Source organism: Amblyomma maculatum, chromosome 4, assembly GCF_055883805.1.
Source record: "Amblyomma maculatum isolate TAMU_Amacu chromosome 4, ASM5588380v1, whole genome shotgun sequence".
Taxonomy (NCBI): Eukaryota; Metazoa; Arthropoda; class Arachnida; order Ixodida; family Ixodidae; genus Amblyomma; species Amblyomma maculatum.
The window spans coordinates 195869851-195894233 of NC_139347.1; the positions used below are offsets into that span (position 1 = coordinate 195869851).

A 24383-nucleotide genomic window follows, 5' to 3' on the forward strand; every position below is an offset into this window, starting at 1 on the left:
TCGTTTGATGAACAACTGCCTCCAAGCGTTGCAAACGTCCCCGAGTAAATAGGGAACGTTAACATCAGAAGAGGAGTGACGCAGTCACATCACTGTAAAAAGGGGCTACCTCAAGACTGCAGCAACAAAGAAGCGAGCACAGAAGCTTATATCTCACTTCCCAAAGGGCGCCCTGCGCGAAGGTGCAACTACCTTCGCCCGCAGGCGCCTCGAATGAAGCGCTCCTCAGGGAAGCTCTTTTAACCGGGTCAAGAAGTTCGTCGAAGGAAGACGTCGACGGCACACCCCGCCGCGCCCGAGGCTGCCCAGGCGTGGTGACCGAAGAAGCGGCCCCCTTAACGCCCGGCCAGCTGGCCTGCGGCACTGCGCGACGAGAACACCGTCATTATATGCGCTTCGCCAGGGGTTGCTGCGCGACTACACGTCAAAGCCTTCCGGGTCACGTTCAGGGCGCAACCATAGGATGTGTGCCGGTTAGTACTGTAGTAAAGTTAGGATGACGACTGAAAGAGCGACCACGATGTGTAGTCGGTGACCGCCATGACGACCAGAACGGAAATTCAAGATAGATGAAGCGCATTTCACGGCGTGCAAAGTCCTGTGTTATGACGTGAGCACAGAACTGGCATGTTAGGCTAGAGCGTCACGTCATGTGCAGGGCAGTTTTCCCATGCATGATAGGGGACGCTGTCCAGTGGAGCTTGGATGAGGGCGGCGGGAAGTTCCGGAATGCACGACTCGCGCGTACTGGCTGCGGACGTTACCCATCTTACGCTCAATGCGACATAAGGTAAGATGGAGTCCGAAGTCAGACTCCGCCCGCACCACTAATGTATCGCGGGGAGAGAAAGTTCCGCAATTCGATAAATAAATGACTAGGTCAATGAGACAAGCGTTTTTGGTTGGAAGTTAATAAATAAAAGGGGGAGGTGCTACTAAAGCGACCCACAGCCGAGGAAGCGGGCCCGGGGAGACCCCACGTATCTCCCCTGGGATGTAGCGGAAGGGATGGGTTGTAGGGTAATGGGAAATAGGAATTAGGATAGGGTTATGGGAAGTTGGAGGGGAATGCGGGCAGCGCAGGATTTGACTGTCAGACAATGCGAGTCGAGCTCCCATGTGGGCCTCCGTAGAGGGCGAGCACTCGCTCTTAGCCGGATATGCGGCCCTCACCCCTTGGATCATTCCACCACCGCAATGCGTTTGCCGGGTCTCCGGCTTCTGAGACAGGTTCCCTACATGAAGCCGCTTTTGAGGTTCCCCGTCCCTCCAGCTCGGTTCCCCCACCCCGACTCAGCAGTTTGAACACACACATTACTTTTTTGCGCTTACGCTTATGGAGGCAAGGCGTAATCCGCCAAAGAACTGCGAAACATTAGCCGCGGTGTCGGCCAACAGCGTGTCAACCGACATAAAAGCGGCTTGCGACCCCCTCTGCACATGACATCGCGATGAAATGCGCACGCCACGGGGCTTTTAGAGGCGGGGGTGGAAACGACGTTAAGTGCAGCCAAAACGAAAGTACAGTGACGTCAGGCGGCGTATACCTGTGGTAACGGCGACAGCGCGACAGAGCTTTTATTGCGCTCTGAGACACCGTTATGGACCGACTCGACGCCTGCTTGTCCGTGTAGTTTGCTCACCGCGTCTCCAGTTCGAGTTTTAACGCCGACACACGCTCTCTCGTTCATAATGTATCGCGTCCCACCCGGTTCGCTCATAACTCTGCGGCGACTGATTAGGGGCCACGCTTCGCAGTATATACCACAGCGACACGAAGAAAACGAACGGACCACGCCCAGAAATTTATGCCCACCAGCCAGCCCGGTGGAAAAGGCGCTCACTCTTCTCAGCGCGCTTTGCGGGGCGTGCCGAGCTGCATAGAGTACGTAGACACTGGGTGCGGTGTGTCCAGGCGAGCTAGTTTTCTCCGCGTCACATTGTTTGGCATTGAAGCGGACGCGGAACACGCTCGCTGGTCATTTATACGGGCCCCACACCGTATCCTGCTCATTCAATTGTCCGCCCTTTGTTTCTTCCGTCCCATATGTCTTATTCTTTCTTTCATTCTCGTGTTTTTCGCTTGTTCCTCTCGCTCTCTGAAAACGTCACATTTCCCGCCTCGCAAACAACTCAACCTTGGACGACGCCAAATGGGCACATTTCGGACGAAGCGGATACTTGTACCGCGCAGCCGACACCCATAGTGACAATGTGGGAGCGCCTTACTCGAAACCGCGATTACCAACTGTTCGACAAGCACGGGCCGCTGTCCAGCAAACGACGCCAACAGAAGGTAATTAAATGACTCCCCGGGCCCGGAACACCCAATGAAATGCAGCCGCTGTGCATGTGTGGCCCAACTTCCTTCTTGGTTACGTCATCTGGAGATATTCGTTATATCTCAACGACTGCCTGACGCGCTGCCTCCAATGCGCACTTTTCGGTTGTTTTTTTTTTTTTTTTTGTACCCCACTGTTTCATCATCGCCAATGGTGCCAACACTGAAACAACCTACATCCGCTCTCAAAAAAGATACCCAGAATTCAGAGTTGTCTCAGTCTAGTGCGTGCTTCTTCTCGTTTGTGGCTTTGTCTGTCTTCCTTATCAAACTGAATTTCTTCACCAACAGCCCTCCGATTTGGCCTAGCGAGTAACGAGCACCGCCGTTTCTCAGGTGATAGCCGCGGCCTTGTGAAGCATTATGCGCCTTCAGTCACATAATAGAAGCCAATTTCCCCACATCGTATTTCACAACTGAAAGTATATAAATGAATTACTTCTGCAAGCGCCGTATCCCCACTTCCGCTGTTCGGGGTAGGTACACAGAAACGGACGCAGCGAAGACCAGCGTACACGAAAACAAAGACTCGCAGCAGAGGTGGAAGCAAGCCGCAACGGGAGCGGAAGCGGACAGCACAGACCCTCCGGCCGCTCCTTCCGAACGGAAGAGGAAGGGCCACAGACATATTATGCATTCACATTATCTGGCTCCTAGTGCGCATGCGCGCCTTGAAAGAGCGTTGGACGGTCGGGATATGGTGACCTCGTCGGCTGTCGCGACGCGCTCATTGTTTTTGCCGAAGGAAGATAACCTGCCCTGGCTTTCCCATTCGTCACCCCGATATATACAGCACACATGGCAAGCGTCGCGCGTGAGCCGGCTTCCGCGAGAACGCGAGTCGGGTGTGCGCTGTCGCCAAGAGGGCCGCTTTTAAAGCTGTCGCTTCCTGGTTACCGCTTTTTAACGCGTACGAACTCCCAGGTCCTTAGAAAAGCAGTCCTTGTAATTTTACAAGCGGTGGCGACGCTCTCTCCTGTCAGCCTCCGGCTCCTTTCAGATGTTTTTGTCGCATTCGCTGCCGGCAACTATGCTAAATTTTCCACAGCCCATTGATCCCCACGTTGACTCCGTAATCACAACCAAACCAAACCAAACCTTTTCAAGCGCCTCACGTCACGAATGTGAAATCAAAACGTCAGGCCAGAGCACAACGGCACCCGGAACGACGTCATCGCAACTTAACCCGCGCGCCGCTGCCGAAAAAAAAAAATAGAAAAATCTTCCAGACGCTATCACAGTTCGGTTGCAATAGCGGCAATTGGCGCTATTATCTGAAGTTCGTTTTTTTTTTTCCTTCCTCTCTCCTTCGTTTCTTTTAAAGTTCCGTCTCTCAGAGAGTATCCTGTTTGTCACTAAAATGAGGCAAAGATCTTCATCATCCAACTTAAGTTTAGATCCTCATCAACAAACTTAAGTTTGAGGTCACAGTCCTTCCAAGCAAACCGCGGTTGCTTCCTTCCAATTCAACTTGCGCAGGCAATCCGTACGTCAAAAGAAAGTGACCAAAAGCAGTTATTAGACGCAGAACTAAAGCCCTACTTCGCAAGGGCCAGTGGGCGTGCGTTTTGAGTGCAGGCTCGAACATAAGCGTAAGAAGTCGCTCTACAGCAAGGCGCCAGAGACGGATCTCTGAAGATGCAGAGATGCCGACTCGACCAACAGCGCAGGCTTCACGAAAAAGGTTTAGGCAACCCGCGCAGTTTGCACGCGCTGCTGTTAACCCGCGTGCCTGTTTTCCCACTAACCGTGCCGAGACGAAAGGTAAATTTCTTACGCGCGCTGTCAACACTTTCAGGGCCTCCGAAACAGATGTCGCTGTCATCCCAGAAGAAAAACAAAACGGAGGTTACATCAGTGCGTCGAGTCTGCCCGACAGGCAGACAGAGGGAAACGAGCGGTGGTGACTCCTCAACGGAGGCGACAACCTCCTCCTGACACGATGACCAAACACACACAACGCTTGGGAAATGCTCGCATCGCCCCCGTTTTGTGACGCGGGCGGCAGCGATGGGGTTTTCGCGGGCAGTGCACCGGCCTAAATCACTTTCTTGCCCCTCGGCGCCAGATTGTCTGCGTCCGGTAAACCGCGTCACGCACAGGCGACTTCTATTCAGAGATGGTACACAAGCGTGCGTCGAGTGTGACACACCGCGGCGGAAACATGGTGCTGTTGCGGAGACAACGCGCAAGCTGCAGAAGCGCTGCCAGCGAGCGATGACAGCCGGTCACCGACTTGCTGGCGACACGATACACCGGCTACACGATGCACGTGCACACCACGCAAGCCACACGCCCTGTCCTGACCTGGCTCTAACCCAGGGGAGACGAACGTCGCGTGGGGCGCTGGTCGCGACGCTGTCGAGCAACGGACCGCACGCGACGATGGATGTGGAAGGCCCGACTCACACACACTACTTCAGACATTAGCGCGCAAGAAAGACACACAGAAGGTCCTGCGTGTGCCCCCCTACCTTTAGTGTGTCTTTCTTGTGCGCTAGCACCAAGTCTGAATTCGTTCCCCAACTAGCCCGATTAGGAGCATTGTCACACACACTAATATGACCGAACCAGCAAGCTCGTAGTACTCATTAATTTTGCTATACACGAGGGCAGTGCAAACGCAGCACGAGGTTCATTTCTACTCAGACGACAAATTTCGGTAAAGGTCACGTGTCGTATACGAAAAAGGGTTGATGGAGCAATATGCAGGCACTAGTGTCTTACTCTGTATGCAGTCAACATGTGGGTCCTGTGAAACAGTGACCATTAACAGATTAATGCGAAAGACGGCAAACATTCGCGGCTTCTTCTTACGTCCACACCACAGTTCCTTGAAGTTACTTGGCGCCCGCGTCACACGTTTCAGGAGCGATACGGCGCTGCTGTTAAGCGCCTCGGTCAGTCGTGTATACCTAAAGGTGAACGAATAGCCGCTGGAACAGACGGGCTGTGGCGAATTAAATCTGCCCTGTATAAAAACGACAACACACAAGGCCAATAAACACGAATCGCGTCAGAGCCTGTGCCCCATGCAAGCTGCCGGTGCTCATAATAATAATAATAATAATAATAATAATAATAATAATAATAATAATAATAATAATAATAATAATAATAATAATAATAATAAAAATAATAATAATAATAATAATAATAATAATAATAATAATAATAATAATAATAATCGGTTCACAGGAAGGGAAGGCTCAGCATCTGTCACACTTGTTTCTGTGGACACTTGAACCGCGCCGTAAGGAAAGGGAGGAAGGTGGGAGTTAAAGTGTAAAGAGAGAAAGAGGAGCTGGTAGTGGAGGGCTTAGAGTAATTTCGACCACCTGGAGATCTTTAACTGGCGCTGACATCGCACAGCACACGGACGCCTCTTCGTTTCGCATCCATCGAAACGCAGCCGCCGCTGTCGGGTTCGAGCTCGGGTACTGCGGCACAGTGGTCGGGCGCCTTATCACTGCACCACCGTACAAGCATTTCGGCAGGAAGGCCTCTCATCAGTCGAGACACACCGTCGTCTGGGCGAGCCTCCGACACGTTATCCCACTTGGTCAATCACCGCGAAAATGGACACCGCGGGACTACAGGACAAACCGCAAATTCCGAACAGAAGGAAAAAAAAAAAAGAAAGCTCTTCACTGCAAAGTTCATTTTCTCATAAACCACGTAACAGCATTATATCTATAAATAGGGCTAGAAGTTTAATTTTTACTTAATTTATTCAGCAGTGTGAACTACGTAGTCTTTGTCCACAGAATGATCTAGCAAGAAGGGCACATTTCGGCTCGTTAAATGCTTAGCACGCGCCGCCGCCCCACCCCCCTCGGCGCAGGCTCGGCGATGCGCCGTAGTAAGAATCAGATAAGCTCCGCAGCTCGGGAACCTCCCAAAATAGACGGCAACAAAGCAGGGTTCACTCCATGGGGGGCCACGCCTCGGTTCCACCAAGTAGCTCCCCAGAGACGACAGACGGTGAGCAGGCCAACGCGTTACCAGAAACTCTGGTAACATTCTGCTCGTGCCCCCGTGATGCTTGTTTTCCCATCCTCGACCCACTGCATTGCGAGTGGAGGAGGACGATTGGGCTGGAGGAGGATGAGGAGGGCCATGATGTGTCGCCCAAATTACACTCCCTTCCTTCGTGCGAACCAGGACCAACTTCGACGACGTCCCGCCGGGTCACTCTGCATGCCCTACAACTCCCGAACGACGAACGTTGTGTTCTCGTTTGAATCAACTGCGAGCACGCGCTAACGACGCAAGAAACGAGACTAATTGGTGGCCCGGATGGAGCGCGCTCCGGTAGCCGCCTCCGTTTGCATAGCTAACGACGAGGCCTCTCCAAACCACTGCGCCTAACACAAGCGGAAGAAACGAAAAACTAAATGAAGACGAAGCACTCTTCTGGGAATTAACAGGACATTCATTCTGTGCCATACTCTCCCGCTACATGGATCTCTTCAACAGCTGGGGGGCGAGATGGGGAAGGTGGGACGGAGTGTTGCAGTGTGGATTGTCGCCCTTGCGACGTGTCGTGAATGAAATGGCTACAAGTGGCGTCGTACACGTGACGCTGCTAATGTCCAGATCCATCTTCCTCGTGCGGTGTACACAGTGCTAACTAGTCCCGCACCACGCTGTCATTCTCAAATGGTTAACAATACAGTCATCTCAACAAGTCTATCGATATGCACTGCGAGTCGCCAAGGGCATAACAGCAAAGCCATCTCTGGGAGAAAGGTGAAAGAACGAAAGAAAAAAAAAAAGGCGAGCCAATGCCTTCTCTTTTTAGTCGTTCTGTTTTTCCCGGTCGCGCGAGCAGGACAGCGCCGACGCGGCGCTTCGCCGAAGTCTGCTGCAGCGGCGACAACAACAGGCCACCGCCGACGGACCAGGTGACTGCTCTGCTGAGCCTGCAGGGTTGCCTAATCCACTGCCTCCGCACAGCCGCCAGAGGACCACTCGGTCGAACTGCAGCGTGAGCATAGCGCAGGCCCACGGGAGGTCGGCGAAGCCCTGAGCTGACTCACAACACCCTCACTCTACCCCATGGCTCCGAGTCTGGCGCCATAATCCAATTAGGCCAGGGCCCTCGCGGGGTCGATGTGCGCTCCTTTTGGCCCGGCTCGCCCCACAGCTAGCTATCGCAACACGATAGCCAGATGTGGGCGAGCCTGTTATGGGCGGAAAACGCTTTCTTTTATACATCGATTTAGCAACACCGCGCGTTTAAAAGCGGTCTGGCAAATTTAGGTAAAATCAACGAAGGAGCTGCATCTGTGGTGTGCTGCTGCTGCTACTAAAACTGAGTACCCATACCACACTGAGGGGCAAACTTAGAGAAGGGGTAGTGCACCTACAGCGAAAATTTCCAATTAGGACCCCCCCCCCCACACACACACACACACAAACACACACAAATACTTTATTTCCTTAGCAAAAATGCAGCGTCCTACCGCTATGCGGTGGACGAAAAAAAAAAAAACTGTAGGTCGAATCCCCCAGCAATCCACCCCGTCTAGGAATGACCCATAAAGGCGCCACTGGCCACGCTATGCATTTCATCCGACACGTGTATCTGCTGCCAAGTCTAGGTGTCTGTGCTGGGCAGCATTTCCCAGCGATTTTTCTCGCGCTTCGTTCATAAGAAACGATGCCGCGACACATGTTTTATGTAAACGAAACATTACACCGCGCCCGTCCAGTGCACTTCTTTCCCGCGTTTCGTCCTTTGCGCGGCTTCCATTCCTATTATTCAGTACACCTTCCCCGAAGAACATAATCACGATGCTCTTAAAGCCAACCGTGCCCACTGTTAAGGGGTGGAGGAGCTTAATAGCTTGCCAGGACGCCACGAACATGAAGTGTAAAATATACACGTTGTGCATGATGAAGTTTGGTTTGGTTCAAGATGTTTGTCGTCCCAAAGCGACTCAGGCTATGAGAGACGCACCGCAGTGGAGGGCTGTGTACATTAAACAACCCCAGGTGGTCGAAATTTCCTTCCACTACGGCGTCTGTCATAGCCTGCGTCGCTTTCAGACTAGGGGCAATTTTCTGTGGCTTGCAGCCAAAGCTACACAGCCGAACGAACCAGATCACTCCATAGCAGAATATAGTACGTCTGAAAATTTCGTGGATCCGGTTCTACCATATTATACCACCACGGAATGATTGACGCTATGATTACATCGAAATTACCCCGCAACACTTGCCAGTGCAGCATCGCACGAGAATAATACTCGGCGCGTATGCCGATCAGTGCACCGCCTGCCGCAAATGCTGCGAAAGTTATACATGCACTCGTGTTTTCACAACGTAAGTAGTGTATACGTTACTGATTAGTCGAGAATGTACGTTCACTTAGATCTTAACTGACGTGGCGGAGCACACTTCTGCGAAGATGGCGGCTCGAAAACTATTTAAGCGACAAGACAAAATTGAAACTGAAACAGCAACAGAAGCCAGGTATGCCTGAACTGCTTGGTGTAGTAACAATGTGACGAAAGCCCCGCCTCCACAGCCTTTACTGAATACCACGGAAAGCTGTTCCTGAGCATGAATGCCCGAGAATGCAGCACTCAGCGAATAACTCCGCAGTCATCTGCCTACTGACATTACTGAGCCTGTAGGCGTTCAAAAAATTAACAACTCCAGAATAACGAAGTCTGCGATTTGCGTCCGTATAGGCAAGCATTATCCTCACTTGCCACGCGGTACTTCCAGCTGCTGGCCATGAACTGTCCCTTATATTCGTTCATAAAACAGGAGCCAAAGAAGGTAGCCGCCAATGTGCACCTCTTCCCAAGCAAAGTACTGAAATGATTAGACAGCGCTAATTAAGGTATCGCTTTAAGATTTTTCGCTTCCTCCGCCTTCAGTGAACCTTCCTACTACTATCGACAGTGCATTGTTTCGCAGATGAGCGGGGCGTGGCGTCGGATGCGGAGAGGGCAAACACGGATTCCTAGGAAGAGAAGGGAGCACCGATCCCTTCGATGCCAAAGCGGAACCCATTCTAACCTGACAAAAGCCAACAAACACTCCACGGGCGAGGAAAGAGATGGAGCACCGACAACGGGCAGGGAAAAAAGAAGAAAAAAAAAAGCGAGAGAGGCGAGCAAGCACAGCATCCGAAAAGAAGCAACGAGCGGCGAAACTCGCCTTGGGAAAAAGAACCATCCCTCATCCTCTCCACTGCCTCCGACTCCCCTCCGTTCGTCCGCCGGAAATGCCGGGGATGAAGACGAACCCAGCCGCCCCCTGCATGCCGAACGCACGACAGACGCACAGGGACCGGTCCCCCTCCCATGCAGCAGAAAGAACTATCAACGGCAGCTGCCAGGCTGGCCACGTCTCTGAAGAAACGAGCCATTCGCTTTCTCTGGAAAGGAGAAGAAATGGGTGGTGGTCACAGAAACATCCTCCCGACTTTCACTATGTCGCAGCGAGCGCGTCTTCTCTCAGTCGTCCCGTTCTTTCTGCACCCGGCCGCGGCCTCATCTCGTGGTAAATTAGTGGGCGCACAGAAATTGCAACAAAGCCGCGTGTTCAAGGGCTGCGACGCGCACGTGCGTGGCTAATAACGCGCGGGGTTCAACGGTCCCAGGAAGCAACACTCGAGAGAAGCCGAAGACACTACTGTTGTGCGCACACTTCTCGCCGGCACCCGCTCTCTGTGTGAAAGAGACGCGCGAGTAACGTTCAGGCTAACAACTCGATGGACCTTGTTCCTGTTTGAGACGGCGTGGCAAAGGAGGTGCCTGAATGGCTGAGTAACAAACCGCAGAAAATAACGTCCTGAAAATATTTCCCCACGATTTTGTACCTGTCACGACACAGGGAAACTCTGCCCTTTGTTTAGATGACGGAAAACGCGTGATCAGCGAGATGAAACCTCGCGTGTAGCTCGAAGCACGACACCAGGTTGAGAAATGTCCTACCTCTGCTCATAAATTGAATCAACCTAAATGGACAGGGTAATGATACGTGCGTGCTCCGAATCCTTCACCCACTTCTCTGGCTTAAAATAAGAAAGCGCAACAATCACGCTCCTCCAGTGCACGCCTCATCGACCGGAATTCGCAGCTAGAGATGTATACAATTGGAAAACAATAAATAGAATGAAGATGCAAAGTGATCGCTCGATTACTGCGGCGAACACGTATACACCGAAAGAAATTCGTGGAGGCTACTAGCGCGAAGTGACGGGCTTCTTTCCACTTGCGGTCAGCGGATCGCAAGCAAACCAAAGACAGCAGGCGGCACGCGCTCATCTCTTCCACAGCATAGGCACAGAAAACTGCCCTCGGCGACAGCAAACAGACGCGAGTTTCCCAGTGATATCACGGTCACGTAACTCTTGTCCTTTTTCTCGGACAAAAAAAAAAAAAAAAAACGCGCGATCAGCCCACGTACAATGAGGATTGGATGACACATTGACACGTCATAGCGCTCGGTCGGTTCCGCGTGAACCGAGAGCAAACACACAGAGTCGGCAATGACACGCGTAGCAAACTTGGCAAGGCGATAAAGACGGCATCCTTCCGCTGCAACCCACACGGAGAACCCCACGCGTCGGCGCTGCGGCGGGAGCCCGCAGGAAGCGACAGCTCCGCCGAGGAGGCGAGGACAGTTTTCGGCCCACGACATTCGCGACTCCCGCCAAAACTGGTGCGTCACCGTGAAATAAAAAGTGTCACGACGCCCCCGAAGTCGTCGACGCTCTGGAAAGAATTAAAAGCAACAGCACCAGACTGAGAAAGGACGGCGACCGGCAACATCTTCAGAAGTTGGGATCCTGCCCCTGGCATCACTTCTTCTCATGACCGGCTCTACGCATGTTTAGGCCGCACATTTTAAGTGCAGTTCTCTGAGTTCTCGGAGCATTTCCCATTTTGCGCTCTCCAGGTTTGCAGTGGCCTAGTTCACGATGCGTGTTTGACTTGTATTTCCCGGACGCAAATGACCAGCACTCACTCAAGGCGCGGATGAATATAAACGGACAAGAGGTGGTGAAGAAAGCGTACCGATAAGATTTAGTGATTGCGACTAAGGTTGTCGTAGTAGGGGACTACAGTGCCCCCTTTGTCATTGAAACCCGCTTCACTGCGTTCTTCTCAGGTCGATTTCCCCTCGAAATGATGTTGATTGCCGGAACTCCTCCTCCAGGTTCGCTCGTCTCTGTTAGCGCGCAGTCATCTGTGCATTCCACGTCAGGAGGCATCTCAGTCGGCCTTCTTGATGGCGCAAACTGCTGCATCTGCGGACCGCGGATCTATACGGCTAAATGGATCCACAAAACCGGTTCCGCAAGGCGTCAGTGTTAACGGAGGTTGGCGGAACCGCTTCGCAGCGTGTCATATCGGAAAAGAAGCGCCGGGGCTGGGCTTTGGAACTCCCTGCGCTCCGTCACAACAAAGCGGATATTGTGACGCCACGAATCAGCCGGTGTGGGAGGTCAGTAGGGTGCCCGAAGATACGGGTCACAATCGCCACCATTTACAGCTGACCTTGGCCGAGCGCTGCCGAGAGGAACACTGCAGCCACGGTGAGACGCGCCGCTTATCTGACCCAAACGCCGCGCTGGAGGTAATAAGTGCGTTCGCATGCTGCTGCATCAGATGTCAGCTAAGCTCTTCAACATAGGATCCGTTCTTTCTTTCATTTTTTAAAGCACCGGAGCTTGCAAACAGCCTCGTTCGGCAGTGTGTCATCCGCTGAGTGCTGACCTTTGTGTAAGCAGAACAAGTGGGTTTCTAGGAGCCGTTGAGGTCTCGGGTTACGATATAAGTCAACTGAGCTCACCGCGAGGGTTGTAAAAGATCAACTACCGCACGTTCACAATTTATATATCGGCTTAAGACAGGAGATCATTCCGCCACACTAAGAGCTTCCTATATATCGTTTCTGAAACGCAGTACAGCGCATTCTGACCCCCTCGATACTCACAAAGATAATGTATGACTGCAAACATTGGCAGACGGTCGCTGAGCTTTTTGTGGCAACTCTACGCTCCCTGTACTAATCTTCCTTTAATGACAATTTTAACTTAACGTTGCTGAACTGACTAGAACTAACGAGAGAATAGGATATCAAGCCACAGCCCCGTAACCCAGCGCGAAGTAAATCGAGTATGAAAGTTAATGCACTGGACATTACAGATAAAGCCGCTCAATACTACATTGACTCCGGTTGGACAAGGTTGTTTCCGTTCAGCAGATACTCAAGAGGCTGTAAACTGCGAGCACTGTCGCTGAACAAACAATACGCACCACATTGATTTGCCGGTCACATTCTTTAGGCGTGTTGCTTAGCGAAAAATTATTGGGTACGCGACACTTTCCCTGCACCCGACACTTTACGGCACCGAAAGAAACAATAAAGGCGGATTTTTGATGGCACACCTCTCGCCGCTTTATTTCTATTCTGATACCATGCGGAATTATTTCGATATCCTGTAAGCATACGAACTATTTCATATTGTCTATTTTCGCATTCGTATGTTTTAAGCGAATATATGTTTTATGAATGGTACAAGTGCTTTGCAATGCGAATCAGGTTGCACGTGCATTGTATGCACGCTGTCTCACTTCTCGGGCTGCATCCGTGCAATGTTCGGAACTTATCGAGTGCAAATCGAATGAGGGTGAGATGAGGATCACAGTTCGTGGAACAGTTTTGATTGCGTCCTCGGAAACGATTACTTGTTGGAATAAACTATTTCACACGCGCCCTTTTGAAAAGGTGATATAAGGTAGAAAGCTTCGCGATCTAACTTTTGTTGCATGCGTCGACACTGGCGTCGTTGCGAACTGCCCAGTGCTCCTTCACCTCTCTGCCACAGATAATTTCTACAGCGAACGCTCCCTTCATCGAAAATGAGGTCCGCCTGCAAAATCAGCGCACTGAATGGCGCTTGCCATAAGTAACGGCACTTTTTTTTTCTTTTTTTTTTTTTTTTTTTTTTTTTTTTGCGGCCGCCCTCTTGGCAACGTCACCGTAGGCGGTGCCCTCCACAGCAAGCTGATGAGAAGGAACGACGCCTCCATCTCTGGTCCATTCAAGGACCGCGGGTTTTGCGACGGTGCTCGGTACAGCGTCGTGATTTCGCGCGGTTGCCGAGAACAAGTTCTGCCGGCGGCCGGCCTAGCCGCGCTCCCATTTGTGCGGCGGCCAGCTCCATTTCGTCTTATATTCGTTTTCTTTTTTTTTTATTTGTTTGTTTTCTCGAAACAAGAATAGGCGTCAAGCGGCGGCCGACCGAGGTGCGAAAAGAGAAAGGAGAGCGAACGTATAAAGGAAAAGAAAGCAAAGCCCTTTTTCGAGAGGCGACTCGCTTCCTCCCATTCGCAGCCAGAAGGAAACGAGACCGCCCGACAACGAAAGATGAAAAAGGGACCAGAGAATGAATGAACGAGACGAAGCGTGTGCGAAGGATCGCTTAAATGGAGTAACGAGCATGACCTGTTGCAAACTTATCAATGATACGCCATGCAGGCTCGTACTCAGTGGACGGCACTGTCAGCACAACGGTATACATTACTGCTGCGCTATATCGTCGACTGACTGCGACAAAGCTGCAGTTCCCAAGCTCAGTATCGATCCGCCGCATCGAGGTATAAAATCGGTAGTTTTTGAAAACGCCGCCGCGATTTTCGGAAATGAGCTCCGGCCAATCGTTCCAAATACGGAAACGACGACCCCGCGCCGCGGCACAGAAGGGCGTTCAGCGAGAGATGTCGTCACGCGCGCCTCGAGACGACGTCACGAGCACGCACGCAGCTGCGAAATGAGTGGTTTCCCGCGACAGGACGATGGAATCTTCTTTTCCTTCTCGCCGCATGTGTCAACATCCGATGACGAAATCGACGAAGCAGTTCCCGAGCACGACCGACGCTTTGGAGAATTCAACGTGCAGAGACGTCGAGGAAGACTCGGTCGTCGTACGGTCGTACTCAATGCCGGCTTGAAATACGACCTCTTGTCTGACGCCCGTTACTACAAGTTCACGGTCAAGGGTTAAGTCATCTCTACCACTGCCTTGTGCTTCACTTGCAGCGAAACAAAATTCTGGTTACGGCAATTTTTCAGACGGGTGAACCACATATTTACTTTCATCCGGGCTATGGGCCACCACTCATATTCTCGGCACTGCTTAAATTATAGGGAGCGCCAGTTTTCGGAGCTAGCCCTTTCGTGCATTACCGCCCCACGGCCACTCGACATCTGCTGACCATGGAACGACCACAGATATTTCTAGGCGCCTGCCTTTGTTTCTGAAAGAGCACTTCTCCACTCATTACGTCAAACACTTCCCGTCCTTGCCTAACATAGGGCTTTTCTGACTTCATCGCACCTTTCCATCGCAGCAATTGGTCCCAAAGCATGAAGTTTTCAACCTGCACTGGGACGAGCTGCGCTTCCAGCAAAACGGAAGAATACTTTGGGTACTGATTTGTGACATCTTAACACAGATCATTTTCTAAGAAGCGGCACCAGAGGGCTCTGATCTGCGCAGCCCTCTCTTATTTGCGACTGTCGAGTATAAGACCAGCGGAGATATCTACTGCAAGCACACAGTGTTGTGAGAGCGTTCACAGCGTGTACCCAAGGTAGTACGTGACTACTCCCGTGTACACGTAGTACACCCGCACAGTACACACTACGCGGAACCTCCTGCATCGGTGAAAGTAAAGCAGCTGAAGCGATCGAAAATGCGGCCGAACCCGGAAAATAATGCGCGGGGCGCTCTACGCTCAGCGGTTTTCCAGCCAGCGCAAAGTGAGTGGAAAAGCCCCCCACCGACAGCGCGCCAAGGATATTTAGCTCTCGAGCGCTGTGTTATCGTAGCAGGCGCGTTTATTGTTCCAACAGGCGGCGACCCATTTCGAAGGTCCCGCAGAGGGCCGCCGCTCGCCCCGTTCCCACACGCCGGTCGCGTATCTGGACGCCGCCGCGGGCAACGGCGTCAAAATGAACAAAACCGGATCTCCGAACGCGCCCAACCCTGCCGCACCGTAGACGGCGCAGTGGTTCTCAGAAGGAGAGCAAACCAGCCACAGCTCCACGGAAAGGAAAGAACTCCGGGGACGATCGGCCCTCCTGCTCTCTCCGGAAAGGCTACGTCGGCCGCTTTTCAACTGTACTTTCCGTCAACCCTATTCCACTTCATTATGACCACTTTGTCACAATAGTTTCTTTATGTGGCATGCAGCATAGGGAACGAAAAAGTGAACGAGGCGTCTTGATGCACGGCTGAACTTAGCCATCGCCGAGACTCGAGAATAAAGTTCACCGCTTTGAAAGCACGAACCGTATTATCCAGTGACCTGAGCATGGCGAAAGGAATGAGCAGAAATGTCAATAGACCGCGCTGATTTTGCGACTGTCAGGTAACGATAACACTGCGAATAACCTATCGCAGGCAAGCACCACGACTGATTTGATAAAATGCCTGGTACAACATTTCAAGAGTAGCAAACGTCACGATTGATGTCGGTAACAGGCCTGGTAAAACATTTCAAGAGTAGCTGTCAGCTGCCCCCCCCCCCCCCCCCCCCCCCCCCCCCCCCCCCCCTATAACCCACGTGTCTTGTAGACACGCGCTGACTGTTGCGAAGAGCGACGTCTGCCCAGGCAGTCAGATGCTTCAAACTCACTTCATCGGTAGGCTAACGATAGTGGAATTGAGTGGAGGCACTTGGCGCACGTGATCGCTGCCAAAACAAGCGTCCAATTTAGTTCTGCTCACTGAGCCGTCGTCACTTCTGCATACATTCCGTTCCACTAGAAACAAAATAAAATACCGCTCATGCAGAACCATGCTTGCGTACGACACTGCCATTACAAACTACATATATCAATTCCACTTAAACGGCGTATACCACTCCAGTGGGTAACAACACGCCTTAGTAAACTAGGATATACTAAAGCAAAATGCCCTAGGAACGAAATTTTATGCTGTATATTTTCTTTGCTTTCTTCCTTGGTTATAACGCCTTTAATTACGATAATGAGAAAACAAATGCGCAGTAGAACTATCAACGTATTACCGACCTGTCTTCTCTCCGCTCCAAGAAATTATGCCACCGTGCACTTTCCATGGCAGTGATTGCCGTTAAATATGAAAGCACTTCACAGACTCCATAGTCCTCCTACACGCACTGCACAAGAAAACTGGGGGATGCCGAACTGTTTGTGGGATGCGCATCACTCACCATTCCGTCGCTCCCTCCGAGATCGGTAGAGCTTGCGTCCGACGACGGCGACGATGACCGCGAACACGGTCAATCCCAGTAAGCCGACCACGGTGACGGCCTGGCCCTGCCAGACAGCGGCGTCTTGCCGCTGTTCCACAACCTCCGGATGCACCATACCAACAGCGGCCACTGATGCGGCAGCAGCCGACGATTCGTCACCACCACCGTGCAACACCACAGCGAGCCGACGGCCGTCGAGTACTCCACTCCCCGACAAGCGCGAATCCGAACGGGCTGCCGCAGGCTGTGCTGCTGCGGAGAGTGCGTCTTCCCCGTTCGCCGCTTCGCTACCCCTCTCCTCGGGACCATTTGCTGGCGCGGGCCGCGGCGCGGCGCCCCAGTCGTTGTCCTCGGCAACCCCGCAAATGAAGAGCAGGGTGAACGCCACGACGATTACGAAAAGAATTCGCGTACGCTGAATGGCTCTCATAAGGCGCACCATTTGTTTCCACGTTGTCACGACGATGTGTGGAGCAGCCCAGCTTGCAGGTATTCGCGAACTAGTTCGTCTCAAGAACAGGCGGTGATTCTCCAACACAAATGCATAACTGCTCGCGGAAAGCCACCTTAAAAATTTTATCCGTAGTAGCGGATGAAAATACAACACTCCGCCTAACCAGTTAGAAACGAACGATGAAGACGATCTGTTTACGAACAAAGATGTTCCATTCATGAATACATCGCTATATGAGTCGATATTATGATTAGCGTAGAACGGACCCGCTTCGAATGTCGGTGGAACGATAGTGTCTAAGCGATTTGGCCGGATCAGTCAACGTACAGAGTGACGCCTATTGATTTAGAGCTGAAATTCCTCTACGAGCCAATACCACAATGAGCGCAGCCCTGATAAGAAGTTGAGCAAGTCGTCGCCGTGTCAGGAACGTACGATAAAACGACACAACTGCACGGAGCGATAATTCCGCTATTCTCCACTCAGCAGTCAAACAAGTGATGAGCCTACCTTTGCCTTTTTCGGAAGCAAATCACATCTCGCGTCCATAAGTTATATTCCACTGATCGCAGACGTCGAGCGCGTCACCGAGGAAGGAGTCTATCAAGCCAACAGGTCCGCGATCCGCGCCCCAACAGCTGCCCGCCACTCCCCGCCGGCTGCTTTTCGGTCTTTGAATACCCATGCTGAATAAAAGTGCGATGGTGGCCTGGCGCTTGCCCTCTCCACGTGCAGCCCTCCAATGGGGAATGTTGCTTCCCGTTCCGATCACAGTTTCGTGCGAGTTCTAAGCTGCAGGCCCGATATCCGATGTGGTCTTGTTTCCTTCGCTGTACGAGGAGTGATCCCAGAGGAGCGGCAGTCGCACAATCACTGCTTTGATCAACAGTTGGGCCAATGTAGCCTCAAGCCACCATGCATTAACTGTCCATAAAAGAAGCCAACTCATGGATCCTCTTTCTCCGAAAACCATCCCTTGATGTCACATCAGATGATGGTTTTCAGACAGAGAGGATCCATGACTTGCTTCAGATTTAGAAATCTGGAAGACGCGACGCTCACCCTACGGTGTGAATAAAATTGTGTACATTGATAGCCATAAGCAGTGATATGTCCATTGCTCACAACCGAGGCAATAACTAAGGTTCAGCTTTTATTTTTCTTGGATTCCAGTTCTTCGCCAAAGCATAACGAGGAGCCACGGCTCCAAAAGAACAACACCAATGTCTTTTAGCCTGTGCTTCTCATTATGCTTTTACTCGGACTACGGTTCAAATAATGATCCTTTGTTGATGCGGTGATTTGTCTCATGCAGCTAACAACCTGAGATTCCCCATACGCATGCTTTGAATTCTGGTTGGGCGTCAGGCTTTGCGCATTGCTAGGTAAACCTGGACAAAGTTATTATTAGCTCTTTCTCGAGCTTGCTTTCGTGCGTGGAATGTAACCACGCACAACTTGCCATAGCGCTTCTAATACTTCTGTCTGCAGGTGAAATCAAGCGGCGCAGAAATACGCAGAAAACGTTCAGATCCGAATCCGAGAGAACAGTTCATTCCTGAGATTTTCAAGGAGTGACGAGGACTCGAAAATTTTACATCACTAGCGAAAATAAATAACTCGAGGATTTTTATTCAAATTATTTATCTGTACATTTTCATTTAGCCACAGAATGTCACCTGGGGTCTTCGACTCTCGAACGGATATAGGCATTTGCTTGCGACTGGAGTCATGGCTCGTTAGAAGGAAGCCGTGTGACGAACGAGAGGGAAGCGACACACACTGAATTCATGCCTGTTTTTGTAGTCAAGGAAATGCGAAGCAGTGCTCATTCCACAAGACGCACAAACAAGGACGATAAGATTCTCCCATACCCAGACATCGGGCGGAGCGCACTGCCGGTCCATAGGCCAGCATATCTCCTTTGTAACTGCCGACTCGAAGGGAAGTGCAAGGAGGCGGGCCGGGAAGAAAGAAACTGCGGCTTCCGGACTCTGGGGGGACGCGGGACGCTCAACATAGCCCAGAGTGCCCCCTTCTCCTTTGAGAGCAGAGTTCCTGTGCGGGGAAAACTACCAAAGCAAAAACATAAGTCGAAACTCAGCTTCCCTCCCTATTCCTCGGCAGAGGGCCGCCCCCACCTGCAGCCTTCCCTCCCACCCTCTCCAGCTTTCTTCACTGGGGCTGCAAGTCTGTCGCGGTGGCCAGTGGCCACATCTGCGCCACCGACAGTGCAAGGACTGCGCTTTTGCCTGTGCCTTGCTTTTCGCATCAGTGTATTGTTGCGCGTAGACACGTGGCTTGAATCTAATACCCGGAGCGTGTGACTGGGAAAAAGAAAAGACAGGGATATGCCAGGCTAGTGTGACAAACCATTACAAAGTAAAGAACAGTGTCATACTTCCAGAAGTGGAACGGCTTACTGAAAAATGACGTTTACTAGGAACAATTATATTCTGGTCACAACGCAGGAAATATTTTCAGCAAGAAGAAATAAAAGTATACTAAAAAAAAAAAAAAGAAAGGGCAAGAAACATGCATGGCAGGAAAAGCCCATGAAACTGTTTTATTTATAAATGCGTGAAGTGACTTGTAACTCGCTGGAAAGGATTTATGCGACCATTTTCGGTAGCAGTGTCAGTGAATATATTTTAGGGAGAGGTTCAGTTCAGTTCAGTCGTTCAGTCATGTCCGACTCTTCGTGACCCTATAGACCATATCACGCCACGCTTTCTGGTCTCTCACTATCTTCCTAACATCACATAACTTCATCTGCAGCGCCTCGAGGATGCCATCTAACCATCGCGTTCGCTGCCTACCCCTTCTCCGGTGACCCTCAACCTTTCCCAACATCAAATCTTTCTCCAGCGACTCCTCCCTTCTCATCAGATGACCAAAGTATCTGAGCTTTAACTTTAGAGTTGACCCTCCAATGAGCAGTCAGGGTTTATGGTCGACAATATCGACTGATTTGATCGTCTGGCCTTCTTCTTCTGATCTTCTCTTAGGGAGAGGAGGTCTCAATAAATATGTAATTGTTTAATTATTTTGCAACAAAAGATTACGATTCAGCATGGTTTTCCTATATAAAATTTGGCATTTAGGGGTCTTATCCAACCATTAAATCGTCCCCGGGAAACAGTGCATTCTAAAGGCCTCATAAAACCGAGTTTCATTCATGGAATAAAACTAAATATCAAAGACCTAGGGTTACTTTTAATGGTGAACGAAAAAACTCATTCTAAATGCTGCCGTAAGGAGCAACTAATAATGCGCGAGTTTTGTGCTGACACCTAGTACCACTGCTCCGGAACAAGTGGCACCACCTCCACAGGGCATGCTCACGACGAGTATGTCTGCTTGTCGGAGAGAGGCGGCGGAGTAACCCCGAAGTCTACGCTTCTCGGCAGCAAACCCGTTTCACATGCATGCGATTTTCGCCTGCGACACTGCGAATTCCGTCGCTCTGCGACTGGGAAGGGCCGTCGGCCAAGCCGCAGACAGCTTGTGACGGGTTTCCAACTTGTTTGAACTCGATCGCAGCGTCGGTGTTATCGGTCTGCGACTAACCGCGGACTGACCAATGAGGATCATCCTGAAGGCGCGTCACTTGCCGTCACGTGCTACCGCCGGAAGTGAAGTGTCGGAAGCAGCGAAGCGGCAAAAACAAACGGTGTTTTGAGTGCAGCCAACGCACGTGGTCACTTGTCACACCGTCAACATGGCATCCACGGTGCGCACTTGTGAAGCGACTCGCGCTGTTTTCAATGAATTACTTATTGATGAAGTTGAATAAAGCCCACTTCTGTGGAATGTGGGCTCCAATGACTATAGTAAAAAGTCTAACAAAATCTGTATCTGGGAGGAAATTCGGGATGCCCTGAGGCAAATCGACCCCGCAAGTACATATCAGTTTGTTTTACCTGCTCCTATTCTCACATTTTTTATTTTTTTTTTGCGTACGGTTGTGAATTGTATGTAACATGTTCAGCAGAACGGGAGCACGGATGGATTCTTGGCGTTTACTTTTGCGGGCACCCGTTTCGGTATGGTATACATGACATATTTTACCGCTGAGGGCGATTAATATCCAGCCTCTGCCGCAAATGCCGATGTTGGAAAAATAGCCGCGCGCATTGCAATATGTCAGTGCACACTTGAAGAACTCAAATGGTCAATTATTCCGGGCCGTTTCGTGCTGCCGGCATTTTTCTGCTGTCAAACGTCGAGACGCACTATTCTGGTACCGATTCAATTCGCAACTTCAACTGCTTAGCACGTGTTCACTTTTTAGGCATCGCGCAGTCCCGTCAATGTTTTCTTCCTTGGAACCAACGCTGCAAATGTGCTATATGCTGTCTGGGACACTTTGGGATGCCTTTAGGCATTTTTATTTCATTGTGTTCCTTTTTTAATCAATTTTTACATATTTTTCAGTGACTTTCGAAATTGCGCAAAACTGATGGAGAACTTTGAAAGATACCTACCGCAGAAAACTGAGGGGTCTCCAAAACTGTACAAGGAGCGGCGCAGGTTCCACGTCAAAAAACAAATGGATCTATCTTGACAGAATGAGTTTCCTCAGGGGCCAAATGGAAGTGCGCCAGTAAGTAGCACTCTTGACTTCTACATCCACGTTTCACAGATTCGATTTTACGCGGCCTTGAACTATACAAAACTGAACTTCCCTCCTTCTTTTAACTTTATCTCCTGCGTTTCATTCCCTCTTTTTCAATTTATGCCTTATGGCAAACTTCTCGAAAAAAAAAAAGAAAGAGGAATGGATGTTTTGTGCAAATGTTTGCAAGGTATGTTCATCTAATATAATTGTGGGCATTGTGAAGGGTCATTTCATTTCGTCGATATATAAATGGCAGGTTCATAGGCAAGCGGGGTTAATTGCCACGCTCTCAGTCAAGTCATGGCTTTTGCAGTGCTGCTGTCATGCTCATTAAGCAAATTAATATGTTCTCTACGTAATAAATATTTCCATATGTCATTAATCCTGCACGGGACACAGCAGTGTTGAGCCAGACGTTCTACTTGAAAAAGAGGAAGAGCCATGCCCACGGTCATGTTCCCCTACACCATCCTTTTCGCATATTTTTGTGGGCCCCGACCATCTTGTGGCCCCTGACGACCCACTACAGAGTATGTCACAGTCGGCCTCATATGAAGGGAATGAGACGACATCTGCCTCAGCAATTCCAGTGTGTCCCAAAGGACAAAGAAGCGGCGAAATGAGCTCGATGCTGTGAATGCCCAGATTGCTGCCGTGAGCAATGCCCTCCTTGGCCACAAAACAATGGACAAAGTCGAGCATTTTTTAGTGACACTGAAGTCATATTTCAGTACTGTCCCAGACAGCATGATGCATCATCTTCAGATGGAGCTTTTAAATATCTTGCGGCAATATAGCCACGGGCTGTACCCATCCCATCTAGTTATTGCTTTACAGTAAATTTGAATAAATGCTGTATGTGTGGTATGTTTGTATGACTTGTGAACCACAACAATACATCATAAATAAACATTAAATGCCAAAGGACATGGAGATACTTGTGTAGCTTTTACTGAACATTCAAAAATCATATTGATACGTGGCAAGGTTAGTCTGAGAAGTACAGCAGCTGATGACACAACACACAGAAACACAGCAGCGCCAACCTTCTCTTCTTCTTCTTCTTCTTCTTCTCCCTCGTTGTAATGGCATATACCCACAGTGGGGGATTGGCCAGAATTTGTTGTAGGTGACAAAATATTTTTGATAATGTCGATTTGACTATATGATACAAATAACCTAATAATTAGGAGCTAGTGTTGCTGAAATAACTTGAAATTTTGAGGCGATGTAATAGAAAGCAATGAAAAAAAGGAATAAAATTGTAAATTACTAAAAATAATAATAATAAGAAAAAATACAATTCAGACAGATCAGCGCTGACACACAAATCTTCCAGTAGCAATATTATAATTATGAAGTAATTCACACACCGGTTTCAGGGCATACCCTTTGACGGTTGCACCAAAGGAGAGGAGGACAGGAACTGTAAATGGCAATCCTAGGCGAGTAAGAGGTATTTCTAGATAATGTCTTCTCTGAGTAGCATACCTGTGGCAGGAGAGGATGTAATGTTCAATTGTTTCCACGTCATTACATGACGCACAAAGATTCGACGGCGTGAATCCAGAGCGACATAGATAAAGATTGAGGGAAGGAATTCTACAACGCATGAGCGTCATGGAAACCTCACATTGCCTCGAGGTACAACATCAGACATTCCAATGGAAATTTAAATGGTTAAAATCCGTAGTCGCAAGGAGTGGCTCATGGCTCAAGGAGTTTAACGTTTGAAATCGTTCAAAACGGGATATATTTAGCAAGATAATATTGGGTACAACATCGGCAACAGGCCCACTGAGAGCTGAATTTGCTAAATAATCCGCCATTGTATTAGAAGCGATGCCGCAGTGTCCTGGAACCCACTGAAAACGTACTTCCTGTAAGTGTATCGGAAGGAAAAACGTCAGGGTTTGTTTCAAAAGACGCATTTTCAGACTTTCTAATGCTGCTAAGACTGACAGGCAGTCAGAGAGTATTATTACGTGAGTAACATTACCGGGAACTTTTTGAAGGGCCAAACCAATTGCAAGCAATTCAGCAGTAAATATTGGTGTGTAATCAGGGATCCGTACAGAAAAACTCCAATCAAGTGCTTTGGAGTAAATCCCTATTGCTGCTTTTTCATTCCGTTGTGAGGCATCTGTGAAAATAGCTACGTGTCGTGGATATTGTAATAAATAATCTTCAAGGTGTCCCTTTATTACCGTGGTAGTCAAGTGTTTTGCATTAGATGGCAACGACTGGTCATAGCACAGTGTGGAAGCAGCTTGAACATTGCCAACACGTCTTACTGACCTAAGCGAAACTGCAATTTTGGACAGCAAGGACTGAGTAAATACAAATTGTGGTTGCTTATATTGCGGCCAATAATAATCTAGAAACTGAGATTGGTGTGTAATAAAAATGGGAGAAACCACTCCAGACAGAGATTCCAGTGCTCTTAAAAAGGTTCGCACAGTTAGCAGCTCAAATCGAGAGTTCAAGTCACGTACACGGGCCTCTAAATAGAGGACTGCATTTGAAACTGTTCTTGGCAACCCCAAACATAGTCGTAAAGCGCGCCTCTCCAGTGGCAACAAAGGTCGTAGTTTGTATTTAGGACTGCCCGAGAAAAGAACACAGCCGAACTCCAGAATTGGTCTCAAATAAGTTTTATGGAGAAACAAAAGAGTATCTCTACGCATACCGAAT

The 24383-nt window shown here is 49.9% G+C and overlaps 1 protein-coding gene across 1 annotated transcript in view; it reads right to left on the minus strand.

Annotated features, from left to right (window-relative positions):
• Positions 1–17071, minus strand: part of LOC146193947 (uncharacterized) — a 67574-nt gene extending 50503 nt beyond the window's left edge. Inside the window, exon 1 of the mRNA XM_084602903.1 lies at positions 16573–17071. Coding sequence (XP_084459029.1) covers positions 16573–17056 — 484 coding nt within the window. The 5' untranslated portion in view covers positions 17057–17071. The remainder of the gene's footprint in view (positions 1–16572) is intronic.
• Positions 17072–24383: the final 7312 nt, after the last annotated feature.